At 46.7% G+C, this 13,374-nt stretch overlaps 1 protein-coding gene across 16 annotated transcripts in view; it reads right to left on the bottom strand.

Annotated features, from left to right (window-relative positions):
- Positions 1-412: 412 nt before the first annotated feature.
- The window catches only part of RFFL (ring finger and FYVE like domain containing E3 ubiquitin protein ligase), a 55,943-nt gene continuing 42,981 nt past the window's right edge, over positions 413-13,374 (bottom strand). For 4 of the 16 annotated variants that reach the window (XM_036267673.1, XM_036267674.1, XM_036267676.1 and 1 more), the window contains 5 exons: positions 12,588-13,073; positions 9,327-9,410; positions 7,699-7,909; positions 6,458-6,481; positions 413-3,417 (listed from right to left, as the gene is read on the bottom strand). In XM_036267673.1, the coding sequence (XP_036123566.1) occupies positions 3,236-3,417; positions 6,458-6,481; positions 7,699-7,909; positions 9,327-9,410; positions 12,588-13,073 (987 nt within the window). In that variant the 3' untranslated portion in view covers positions 413-3,235. The remainder of the gene's footprint in view (positions 3,418-6,457; positions 6,482-7,698; positions 7,910-9,326; positions 9,411-12,587; positions 13,074-13,374) is intronic. The other 12 variants (XM_036267681.1, XM_036267682.1, XM_036267668.1 and 9 more) reach the window with 12 other exon arrangements.

Raw genomic sequence — 13,374 nt, 5'->3', positions numbered from 1 at the left:
TGTTTATAACAGCAGACAGGTCATCCCAGGTGCTCAATGGGTCACAGCCCAGAACAATGAGGACAAAGGGCTTTGGCTCAGCCTCAAGCCTTAACACACTTTGGACAAGTCTCTCCTCAGACATAGGGCAGAAGTGCGCATAATCTAGCTCTCCCAAAGGCTGCATGCTCAGAGGCCCCCTCCCCTGGGCATGTGATCAATGAGGCATGTATGGGCCTGTGTACACACAGCAGTCTGCCTATGAAGCTGGGCCGACCTCAGCAGTTCTCCAACTACCACATATATCCAAAAGCTACCATCCACCTCTCAGGGTCACCTGAAGACTTAACTGGGCACATTGGCTGTCCTCAGACTCCTCTCCAAATACATCTTTAAGGCCCATCTCTTACCAAATCCATGTCAATGTCTAAACTCTAAACTCACTTAGTGCTTCTTCCTATCTAGTCTTACGATTGATTGGTCCTTTTTCTCCTCAGTTCCCATCCTCATTTAGGCTGTTCCATGGCCTCTCCCATATAGTAGTGAAATCTTAAGTCACAACACCACCAAGCTTCAGTTTCCTTGTGTGTTGAACAGGGCTCCTTGACCAAAGCCACATGACATGACCCAAGCATCTCCAAAAATGATACTCAATAGCATACCTGTGTGCACACACCTGGGATCAGCCTGTGGTTTATCAACTCTTGTCAGTCTTAACTATCAGACCTCTGGCAACCTCACACCAGATAGGACAGATATCTATAATGAAACTTTATTACAAAATTATAAAGCAGAGCTCTGTAACAAAAAATACACATTTGGGTTTGTATTAACACCCAAGTCAGAGAATCTTAATATAAGCCATTTGAAGTAACATATTCACATCCAAAAAATTTCAACGAATTTATACAATATATATTGAGCACTAATTCCTGTACAGCTTATTCTTACTAGTTTGGATCCAAGTATTCCAACGTTATGAACCAGTCAGCTTTCTTTTTTTTTAAGTCTCAACTGAAATTTCTAAACAATCACAGCAAAAGCCAAGGAATAATTGGAAGAATTATATGTTTTCATGATGATTAAAACCAACAAAAGATCCATGAGGAACTGGAAGGAGCATCAAAGGATAAAAGCCAAGTTTTCTACGTAGGTTAGACAGTAACTGAAATGGGGTTTGGGAATTCCCAACTTTTATTTGGTGTAATAGAAAAGATACAAAAAAAAAGAAAAGGAAAAAATCAGGGTTGTTTAACACCTTTTTTAAAGAAAACCATCACCAAGAGAGGTTAGAAGGCTTAAAGGCAAGTTCTTTCTCCAAAATGAGTAAATGACATCAGTTCTAATTCTTAGGTTCTTAATCAACCATTAGGATATTATTTTTAACTCGTCTAAGAAGCAAATTGGGAGGTAGGGAGAGGTAAGGCATTGGCAGAAAAAGCAAGTTTTAAGTAGGAAGAGAGCCAGCTTCTACCTTGAAGTTATTGCAAGACCTTAACTGAATTGCATATGCACAGACCTGCTTCACAGTGGAATTGAGGAGTAGCTAAATCCTTTGCCAAACTGGTAGGCATTGTAAACTACAGTAGTTACTGTCCAGCAGATAGATGTCTTCACAGGGAAATCTCAATTACCCCCAGTTCCTACAAAGGCTGTGGCCCAGAATCAAATCATCCAGGACTTAGTAAATGGCCCGGTCTTCAGCTGACAACTGCTTGATAAAATTTTGTTTCCCTGAAGGGGATTAGTGGTTGATAATGAAGGAAAAGCATAAATATGTCCGTACCGATAAATAGGTCATCTCCCACTACTTTCTGAGTCATGATTGCTTCTTACCATGGGGTGGGTGGAAGAGGGTGGGGGGTGGGGGTCTGCCAAGGCCCTCAGTGTTTAGGGTTTGCATAGATCATCCATTGGTAATGGGAGCACACGCAGCTCCTCTAATAACATGTATGTTTGTGCTTGGCCAAGCTGCGCCAGCAGACTTTTCTTTAGCCCTTTGGCTCTTCCAGTGGTGTGAAGACACTAAGAGGGCTCAAGAACATGACCTACTCATTGCACAGTCCTTCCTAAAGGGCCTAGAGAACGCTTCTTCCTCACCTATCCCCAAGTCAGTAGATAGAAAGGAAATAGGAGTAGGGAGTCCCCACCAACTTGGGGAATTAAGACTTCCAGCTGTCTGCTCAAGGGCAGAAACCAGCCTCATTCAGTACCTCTGATACCTCTTAAGTACTCTTACATGTCTTACATGATGGATCTCCAGGAACTTATGAGAAGTCTGGCTAGAGAAGAGCCAGAACCTATGCCTACATCTCTATGCCTTGAATGAAACCGTGTTTAAACCTACATGGGAAAGAGGATTCATTCTCTGGGGAGATGGGTTTAAAACTCATGTCTGTCGGAGAAGTCAAAGTTAAGCAAAAGCCATTGCTTCAACCCAACACTTTCCCTTTTCTCAAACTAAAATTAAGGATGGAGCTAAGTCAGGCCCCAGAGAAGAAGCAGAGAAGATCCATGCACCATCTCACAGACACTGGAACTTCCCAGCAGTTTGGGAACCAGACGCTTGGTTGGCTCCAAGGCCAGGTTGGGAGATTGGCAGCAGCTCCTAAACCCAGCACTGACAGGAGCAACTCTTAATAACTGAAGTTTTTCAATAGCATTTGTGTTTCATTTCTCATCAGAGATAAGTTTACTGGTCCAAATTCCGTGCTAAGGAGGGTCATTATTGGTCTGGTAAGCCAACATCTTTTCAGTCTGAAGAAACAAATGCATTTTAGGCAATATAGCAAGAAACTTTAGCAAAAGTAGGTTAAAGCACAGAAAGCCAGTGAAACCAGAAATAAATCCAAATGTGCTGGGGAGAAAGAGAACCATTTCTACCAGGACCTCATTGGTGAAACACAGGCAGTCAGCTCAGGGGGTTAGGTGGGGTACAGGAGGAAGGGAGGAAGATACGGTCCACATTCTGGAAAGTCCTCTCTCTTCATCAATTACCATCATCACCCAAGATCATTGAAACAGGGACATGCCCAAGCGATCTATACCAATTCTCACTGCCTTGGGCTCTGCCAGCCAAGAGGTACACCTCCGTGGCAAGACAGGCATGCCCAGAGGTGAGAGAGCATCTCTGCCTTGGTCTTAGGGACACTGCAGATTTTCTTGTTAGCCTGCCCCTCTGCAAGCTGGTCAACCCTGAGCCCAGACACCTCGCACTGTGTCCCTGTAAGGCACTGAAGAAGCCGATACCAAGCCCTCAGGATCGGAAGACGTGCACAGCGCGGATCACATATTGCCGGCAGATGGGACACTCATTCATGCGCTTGCCGCACTTGGTACAGGTTACCATGTGGCCACACTCCAGTAGAACACAGTCAATGGGAGAGTCCATGCAGATCCTACACAGGTTCTCCTCCAGGCTGGATGGCACTGCTTCCCCTGTACAAACACAAGGCAGAAAAGGGGCAGAGTAAGTGTGTGGAAGTGGGAGAGTGGAAGTGGGAGAGAACAAGCACACTGTGAACAAACCCCCAAATCCACATACTTCCCCTCAAAAAGATCTCCAAGAAAACACTTTTCCAGTACCAATTCCAGTTGCTTTACATCACACCTCCATAGGTCAGGTTACAGATTTGAAGAACAAAGTACCTGTACATCAAATACACCCTAGAACAGGAGAACTAAATAATAAATAAGGTAAAGTCCTCAAAGCTTAAAAGAAGTACTTTTCAGGCAATTGATACTGAAATACAGTGAATGAATGGCACTTAGGAACCATTATCCCGAGGCAGAACATGCTGAAAAGATAAAAATGGTTCAGAAAAGTTTAAAATAATCGGAACTGTATTGAATGATTAAGAATCACAAAGCTTATCCGTAAACATTATCAATTTAATAAAGCCAAGAATCAAGGGGTCCCCCTGTGCTATCCCACAAACCCCTCCCCCACCCCCAGGCTTCCTCAGAACTTCCTGGTGGAAGAGCCCAACAGAGATTATATAGCTCCCTCTTCTGTGCTATCCCCACAGAACTATATTCATACCCCCACGACTGTTCACCACATTGGATTAGAATTTTTGAATTTGCCTACTTATCTCCCCCACTATACTATGAGCTCTTTTTCTTTTCAATCCTCACCCGAGGATATTTTTCCATTTATCATCAGATTGGGGGGGCATTGATATGAGAGAGACACATCAACTGGTTGCCTCCTGCATGACCCGACCAGGGCAGGGGACGAACTGCAACTGAAGTACGTGCCCTTGACTGGAATCAAACCCGCAACTCATTGGTCCGCAGGCCAACGCTCTTAACGGCTGAGCCAAACCAGCCCAGGGCATATACTATGAGTTCTTTAATTCAACAAATTCATTCGATTTCTACAATTATATGTTTAGCACCTGCTTTGTGCTCTAGGGTCAGATATTCATCTTTGGATCCCTAAAATGCCAGTGATGTGGTAGGTATTCTCGAAATGTCTAATAAATAAACATCTCCCAAGGGGATGATAACAGCGCACACTTACTGAATGCTTACAGGTACCAGGCAAGGTCCTGAGAGATCTGCATATTTTAACTCATTGAATTTTCACAAAAATTATGAAGTATGTTCTCTGACTACTCATTTTACATATGAGGCAACTAAGGCCAAAGGGTCAAGTGGCTTGCCCAAGGCACACAGCAGCTAAGCAGAGAAGCCAGGATCCACATCCAGGCAGGAGGTGCCTTCTGGGCAAGTGGCCTAAGGGCAAGGACTACCAATATAGTAGTAAATGCTCAGTGCACAGAGTTCTTAATAACAGCTCACCATTGCCCTGGCAGGTTTGGCTTAGCAGTTAGAGCATCAGCCTGTGAACCAATGAGTCACAGGTTCGATTCCAGTCAAGGACACATACCTGGCCCTGGTTGGGGTCGTGCAGGAGGCAACCAGTTGATGTGTCCCTCTCACATCGATGTTTCTTTCTCCCTCCCTCCCACTCTATCTGATGATAAATGGAAAAATATCCTCAGGTGAGGATTAAAAAAGATGATAATAATAAAAAATAACAGCTCACTATCTTGTCTGAATGGTGAAATACAGTGGGCATGGCCAGTATCCAGGTTTAGTTACACAAACAGAAAAATATGCATGTCCAAAAACCCAGCCACCCCAGCCAGCATGTTTTAAATGGTAGCCTGACCAGGTAGCCATGAACAGGAACTGGACCGTACCAGTTACTCTACCACTCCACTGAGGAATGCTCCCTGCTCTGTTGCTTCTGCACTTTCTTTTCCTGTTTTCTGGACTATTCGAAAAGTCAGAAAACACTTGAGGTGGGCTGGCTGTGAAAGGTCCTGAAACCTATTTACCCTTCTGAGGAGTTGTTAGCCTTAACAGGGAAGGTTTAGAAAGGACTGAACTATACAAATACCTAAAGTGAACAGGAATAGTTTACAGAATTTCATCACTGAGTACTTCTCTCAGGAATAATAATAAACTCATTGACTCAGTTGCCAGCATTCTCCCAGGGAATCAGAAAAAGAAAGGAAGACACCAAGCGGATTAGTATGAATTATCTTGGCATCAAGGTGAGGGAGTGGCTCTAGAACTCCAAATGATTTGAGGGAACTGAGAAGGGCTCAACTCTTGATAATTTATCAGCCTGAAGACTCTGTTCCATTTTGAGCAACAGATCATTTTACTAAATAACAAACCTGGAGAATCTTTTGAAAGTTTAAAAATGCTTTGCAGGCTCCTACACTACTCTGAGAATGTTCTCTCTTGGGGAAGAACTCACAACCATATAGCCTTGAGGCTTTAAAAAGGTGTACCATAGTGTTTTAGAACGTGCCCAGATCCCGTCCAATTCCTGCAGTGCACTCTGGGAGTACTCAAAGGCTCAGTGGTGGTCTTTAACACACAGGTGGGTGTGTGGCAGTTGGGGTAGGATATGCATCTTGTGCCTGGAGAGCCCATGTGTGACACCTTTTTGAGCTGTCCCCAGAGCAGCTCTAGCACTGCCCAGCCCTATACAAAAACTAGACTCTCTCAGGTCATCACCCTTTCCTTTTGGTTGGTACCAGAAGCTGTTAAATATCCCAAGTGATTTCCCTGAAGGTACACACAGACCAGAACTGAGGGCAAACTGTAGGGGAAGGAGTGCCTTAGCACCAGCATGAAAAATGAACCAAATGTGACACGTGCCATCCCTCACTTTGTTAAATCTTTTACAAATGCTGGCTTCTGAGCTCTGCAAAATAAGTCTGCCCCCAGGTAGGCTGCACCTCTTCTCCCATTACAGGGAGAAAAGAATGAGAATGAGAATGAGAATTTCAAAAGATGCCAAGAAGCCCTGGTTCTCAGTTTCTTTCCACACCCTGTGGATACCGATATGCTCAGAATTCTTGGACGTTTAGCAGGAATTGGGGTTGAAGGAGGGGAAGGACAGAAGAGTTCATTAAGAGCCTAAGCGCACTCCCAAACAGAAACAACTACATACCATTTTGGTCTTCGGCAGCACACACTGAAAAGGAAAGAGAAAGATATCTGAATGTGTGATGACATGAGGGATCTCCAACCACCCTGCCTTTGTTTCTGACCTCTGTTTCCCTGCCGAAACCAGGATGGCCAAGAGCCCAGACAGACACCTGCCCTCCCCACTCACTGCACATGCTGAGAACACACAGAAAGCTCCTGCTGGTGTGCCTGGTCTAGTCTAGAATAGGGACTCCACTGGTTTGCATGAACAGAACTGCCAAGTAGAAAGGATGCCACATAAGCACAATATCAGCTCCTACTACTTTTAAAGCTAGCATTAAGTCAAGAAAGAAGCAACAGTCTGTTCCAGTCAGCCAGGGTGTCTGCATGAAGTTCCCAGGGGAAGCCATCTCCTATTCACTGTGTCTTCAAAACTCTAGGGTAGATTCTGCAGACAATCCCAAAGGGAAGAGTGAGTCTGATCAGGTAAGATGTCCCCTAACTTGGATGAATTTGAGCTACTGGGAGAGGAGGGCCTGAAATCTGACTTCAACTACTGTAAGCATTCAAGGAATCGAAATGTGGATCTGTGGGAACTAAATCATTTGGGGAAGGGAGGGAGGAGGGTTCCAAGCGACATCATTTCAGGACATATAGAGTTCAAAATAGCTAAACACATTTCTCTTCTGCAGGACTTTCCACCTTTACTAGTATAGTAACTACCATGAATCAGTAACAGGGGGACATAATATCAAGTCTTTTTTCCCCAAACTCATTTGAGCACAGACCTAGATACTTTAATGGGCATTGCCTGAAAATGACACCATGTAGATGCTTTGGGAAATGAATAAAAGGAAAAGCCCACGTACTGTCAAGCAGAAAGTCTTGCACAATGTGTGCTAAGATTCTCTTCCTAATCTTCCAACTGTTTAAATAAGTATTGTTGGAGGCAGTAGTGAGTGTGGTGGGGGTGACGTACAATGGGAAAGGCCATGAACTTAGACCAAGAAATCCTCAATTCAAATCTGGGATGAATAATGCCTATTTCACAGGCTGCTGTGATGATTAAATAAATGCATACAATGCCCAACTCAGTCCTGGCACTCAACTCCACAGGACAGCTATTATTAGATGGTGCAAATGTGTAAGGTGACCCCTTCCCTGGAAGATGCTGTCATGCTGCAGAGTGACAGCCAGCACTCCAGAACTCTGTGCAGCTGCCACCCAGACAGCCCCTCACCCAGGTGCTGGAGGCCCCCTCACCCAGGTGCTGGAGACCTTTCTGGTCCTTGTACAGCCGCGTCACCCTCTCCATCAGCTCCCACTTCTCACAGCAGCCCTTGTAGTTGACGAAATTACGAGCCAGAATCTCTTTCAGCTGCCGCACAGTCAGACCTTCAATGTCTTCCAGGTCAGTCAAGTCAGAGAGAGAAGCCCTCCGGCCCGGGACGAAGCTGTCTTCTGAATCAACAGACTAAAAAGGCAAAGGTGAGATTGGTGGATTCAGCTCTTACCTCCCCAAGTTCTCTCTCCAAGGACCCCAAAGCACTCATCACACCAAACTTCTGGTGATTGACCTCAAGAAGTAGGAACTGAGTCAGGGAGACTACCAGGCAAGTGCTTTGCAATGCACAACAGACCTGTCTCCTCCTGACAGTTCTGTGCTCAGGCACAAATAGCCACAAACCAAGCAGTGTATGTGAGGAGCACCAATTTGAGTCAGATGACCCTAATTTTGAATCCTAACACCTCCACTGATTAATGGCAAATAATATCAGGCAAGCTGCTCCCCTCTCTGAGCCGTCTGCCCCTGCACGGAGAGCAGTGCTAGCACACAGGGCTGCGCCCCTCTCTGAGCGGTCTGCCCCTGCACGGAGAGCAGTGCTAGCACACAGGGCTGCTCCCCTCTCTGAGCCGTCTGCCCCTGCATGGAGAGCAGTGCTAGCACACAGGGCTGCGCCCCTCTCTGAACGGTCTGCCCCTGCACGGAGAGCAGTGCTAGCACACAGGGCTGCGCCCCTCTCTGAGCCATCTGCCCCTGCACGGAGAGCAGTGCTAGCACACAGGGCTGCTCCCCTCTCTGAGCGGTCTGCCCCTGCACGGAGAGCAGTGCTAGCACACAGGGCTGCGCCCCTCTCTGAACGGTCTGCCCCCCTCTCTGAACGGTCTGCCCCTGCATGGAGAGCAGTGCTAGCACACAGGGCTGCGCCCCTCTCTGAGCGGTCTGCCCCTGCACGGAGAACAGTGCTAGCACACAGGGCTGCTCCCCTCTCTGAGCCGTCTGCCCCTGCACGGAGAGCAGTGCTAGCACACAGGGCTGCTGTGGAGACTGAATGTGGCAGCACAAGAAACCACCTAGCATGGTGCTGGCCTTTCTCTCTCTCCACTGCAGAGTTCTCTTTCCCTAGGAAGAGGCAGACTTCCCTGACAACCAATCCTCTGTAGGCATAGCTCCATGGCCCTGATAGCTGTGTACTCTGGACTGGCCCTGCCATGGCTGAGGCCTGACTCCCTCTCATCTTTCCTCCTGATTATCTGACCTCCTTCCCCGACAATGGCTACTGTGTGCTAGAAGAACAATAACAACAAGACCTGCACAGTAGCACCAGGAGCCTGCACTCTGGCAGCTCTTAGAAAATCAAGAAACTGGAAATTACTGGGCCATGAGGCTCCCCAGTCTCCACTCTGACCTCACAACTCTGCACTAACACACTGATAGTTTCGAAGGAATACTAACACCTAATTCTTCCCCTAAACAGAATTTCAGGACTACCATCACAGACTGATTCTTCTCTCTCCATTTCAGAGTCCATTGAGAGGTTCCTAACCACAGCCTGAGAACACCAGTGATAGGGCAAAGGCAAAGGCACAGACCCGAGCAGAGGCCCCACCTGGGTCTCCTCCTCAGCAGGTGCTCTGGCTGTGCTCTCTGGGTAGACGGGTTCTTCTCGGTCCTGAGACACATGGCCATTGGCCTGTGGGAAGAGAAAGGTGCCATCACATCTACAGAGATTTCCCAGGGATTTGCAGAGCATTGGCCTCTTCAGAGTTCACACCATGTCCCAAACAGACTCCCATCTCCCCCAGAAATCTGGAGTCTCCACAACAGTGTGACAAAGGCCTGCTCCCTAATACTGATTTTGTTAGGCAGAGAAACAATACAGAGTTCAACTCTAGAACAAGTGCATTAATTCTGCCCACCACCAGGATGGCATTGGCCCATTCACCGTCGATTTACTCTCAGCTTCAACACTCTGAGTGAAAGGAAAATCACATGTCCACTGTAGGAGACTGCTCTCTAAATTGCCACTGAATTTTTTCTTGACATTTACCTCAAACTGCCCTTCTTGTAATTTCCACCCCATCCTTGGTTCTGTCCCTCGGACCAGTGTCCACTATTCTCTTTCAAACTGTTCATATCATGTCTTCCCTCCCTCCACACTAAATCTCCCTGGCTTCCTCAACTGGCCCAAATGAAACAAAGTTTCCAGCCCCTCACCACCCTGTTCCCTCCCTTTTGGGCAGTCACTGCTCTCACATTCTGGAAATGTGCTCCAACCAGCAGGGTACAGGAGTACTAGGAGCTATCATGAAACCTGGTCAAAAAACTAGTTTAAAGCATCTAAGAGTCTACTAGCCTAAGATTACATAAGACAAATATTTGTGCTTTAAAAAAGGTTCATTCTGGCCCTGGCCAGTTTGGCTCAGCGGTTAGAGCATCGGCCTGCGGTTCGGTTCCCGCTAAGGGCACGTACTTTGGTTGCAGTTTGTCCCCGGCCCTGGTCGGTCGTGCGGGTGGCAGCCACTCGATGTGTCCCTTCACATCGATGTTTCTCTCTCTCTCCCTTCCTCTCTCTCCCTCCCACTCTATCTGTACAAAAAAATGGAAAAATATCCTCGGGTGAGGATAAAAAAAAAAGGTTCATTCTGCTTAGAATTCTAACTCCTCTAAAGGTTCCTCCCAGGTACTCCTTCAGGTTTTGCCAGAGAGCACAGTACTCAGCACTATGAGCCTCCTGACCCCATCACCATTTAAGCCATAAGCACCTTAACTAGACCCTCTTCACCCACTGCTCCCCCCAGGCGAAGGGCCTCCTGTAGGCCCACAGCAAAGAGGTGTCTGAGCTCACAGGCCTTTTCCAGTAGTGTCTCAGAGCATAGCAAATGGACAACCTAGGAAACCAGTCACCGCTGGCCCCAGCCACTCATCCCAAATTCGGATACACATATGGAGCTAATTAAGCAGCAGCAAGCAACTATAGTGGAAATGAAAGCAGAAACTACCACTACCACCAAAAATGCTAAATGAGAGTCAGATCACATGTATAGCATAAGAGGTAGGGGAGACACCCAAAGTAATGTCTTTATACACCTCTCATGTTCCCTGTTTTACGCAGATGTGGTACAGACTGGCTTCCTGGTGTCACTTGTAATTGCAAAAAGTCTTTCAGAGCCTAACCTGTTCCTAAATAGACAGCTTTTGTAAGCCCTTTTTTCTTGGAAAGAGAAACTGGATCTCATGCTGCAAAGCATGTTGTCTTTGCCCACTGACTAAATCAAAATCTATAGCTAGCATCTGTCCACAGTTTTGCTTATTCCACACACTTCCTTCCCTAGCAATTATAGTCACAGCATTAAAGGTAAAGGAAAGAACATGGTGGAGCAAGCGCTAGGAGAAGATGTGCATTCTAGATCAGCTCATGTATAGAATTGTCAGGTGGTCTTACACAAATTACTTAACTTCCCCATGTCTCTTTTTCTGGCTTGAAAAATGTAGTTCTCACCAGAAAAGGGCATGTGAGCTGACGTGAAGGCCCTCTGAAAACGTCAGAGATCAGAGAAGTACCCAATTACATCTGGTAATACAGTGACCTTTAGGTGCAGTCTGAAAATCTCTGGTTAACGACAAAAGCTTAAAACCTACTCCTCCTTTCAATAAAAAACTCACCTGAAGGTTCTGCAGGGAAAAACAATTTCCCCCAGTTACTCTCCTAGCTCCCCATAAACAGAGAGGTGTGCTCAACTGAGCAAAGGGAGGAAGTCATCACAGGAGGTAAAGGTGTCTCCAACAGACAGAGCCAGAGCTGAGGAAAGAGTTAAACTCCAGCTGGGGAGAAAGCATGCTCAAGCCAATGAAGGAGTACATGAGTGGAGGTAAAGTATGCTATCACACTGGCCTTTATGCCTCAGTGCCCATCAGAGCTGAATCAGGGGGCCCAGTCCTGGCAAAGGAGGTGATCACCCACAGGTAGCAACCTCCACACCCCTTGTGGGAACTGACAACATGAGTACGATGACAGCTCTAAATAGCTCAGAGCTCTTTGGACCCAAAACCACACTAGTCAATCCTCCCAACATCCTTGCGAGAACAAAAGTAGCCTGGGATTACTGACCTCATTTCATTGTTGAAGGCTCAAAGTTCATCCAAGGTGTTCAAAGAGTCAGTGACAAAGTGGATGTGGAAACAGAATGGATCTTCTAGGTCCTAATCCTCCTAAGGCACTAAAGTACAACTACAGGACACCATCGCTCCTTACACATGGTTAAGTCCACTGGTGCACTCTTACCCAACAGCTGGTTTGTGTGTCTACCTTCCCTCTTAGGCTTTCTGAGAGCAGAGGCAGTGTATTACTCATCTCTGTAGTTGCCACGCCTTGTTCATAAACTCAATCAATGGGCTGCTCTTGACTTACCATTTCCAGGCCCCACTGGCATTATGAGAAGGCAGCTACTGTTCAATACTATGCCAGCAGTGGCTGCCCAAACTGGCGAGAGAAGCAGCGCCTTTGTCTTGGTCAAGGTATTTCCCTACTGTTCCTCCCCTCCACATGTTCCTTTTTCCCCCATGTGCCTTAGGATGGTTACTAAGGAACCGAGTTCCCCATCCAGCTAAGACAGACCACAACAAAGGTGAGTAAGTGGGAAGGCAATTTGAACTGAACTGAGAGGTAACTGAGTCTTCTCAAAATATTTCTGGAACAATGAATTTTTTTAAAACTATGTAACTGGGATATGTTATGTATTGAACAAAAAACCTGGTACTGTGCATTCTTATCTCTGAAAAAAGCCAAAACCTGAGTATGATGTCAGGAAACACCACTCATGCATCAGCAGGCAGAAACGTTTCACGTAAGCAAGACTCTTAAGCTCACCCCCCACTCCCACGATGCAGGCAGGAGAGGAAACGAGCCCTCCAGTGGGCAGAGACTGCGAAGGAGCTGTACCTGCTGATTTTCCTGAGCCTGGGTTGCGGGAAGAGGAGTGGCCTGTGTGGATGAAGAAGGGAGGCTGGATGAGGTAGGAGATATTGTGCTGGCATGAGGCTGAGTCAGGAAGGCCTGCTGCTCAGGGAAGTCGGGGGGAAAGGTGGGAGCATGAGTCCTGCCCTCCTGGGAGATTACAGGCTGCTGGCCAAGCACCAAGAACACCAGCTCCTCTTTTTCCCGGCACATTTCAGTAGAGATGTCATGGAGGTTGAGATAGTCCCGCAGGTCCTTCACCTTCATCTTCATGAGCTCCTCTCGCTGAAAGGCTGTTGCTCGGAATCGTTGGCAGAGAAGGCAGAGGCGGGGCCCATTTCCTACTTGGCTCGAACAAGTCATGCAGAAATTTTTCTTACAGTCCAGGCAGGTCTGCTGCTTAGAGCAAGAGGCAGAGGAAACCACATCAAATTGTGAGAATAAGACAGAGTGGGCTGGGAGCTTAGGGCTGCCAAGCCTAGCGAGACTGCCAATCACTCTTTAACTAAGCTACCTCCTATACCTAAGGATACAAGCTAACTTGCAGATTTTAGGTTAAAAGCCACTCAGGTGGCAGGCCCTCTGTATGCATCTGTGTATCTGTGTACAGGACACTACATTTATTATCCCATGTGAGGCTTTATTTATTTTACTGATAAAAAAATGGAGGCTATTAACTAAGACTACCAGGTTTAGAATA

The sequence above is a fragment of the Molossus molossus genome, unplaced genomic scaffold (assembly GCF_014108415.1).
Source record: "Molossus molossus isolate mMolMol1 unplaced genomic scaffold, mMolMol1.p scaffold_m16_p_19, whole genome shotgun sequence".
Taxonomy (NCBI): Eukaryota; Metazoa; Chordata; class Mammalia; order Chiroptera; family Molossidae; genus Molossus; species Molossus molossus.
The sequence above is the reverse complement of the archived record's forward strand: the minus strand, read 5'-3'. Positions and strand labels throughout refer to the sequence as shown.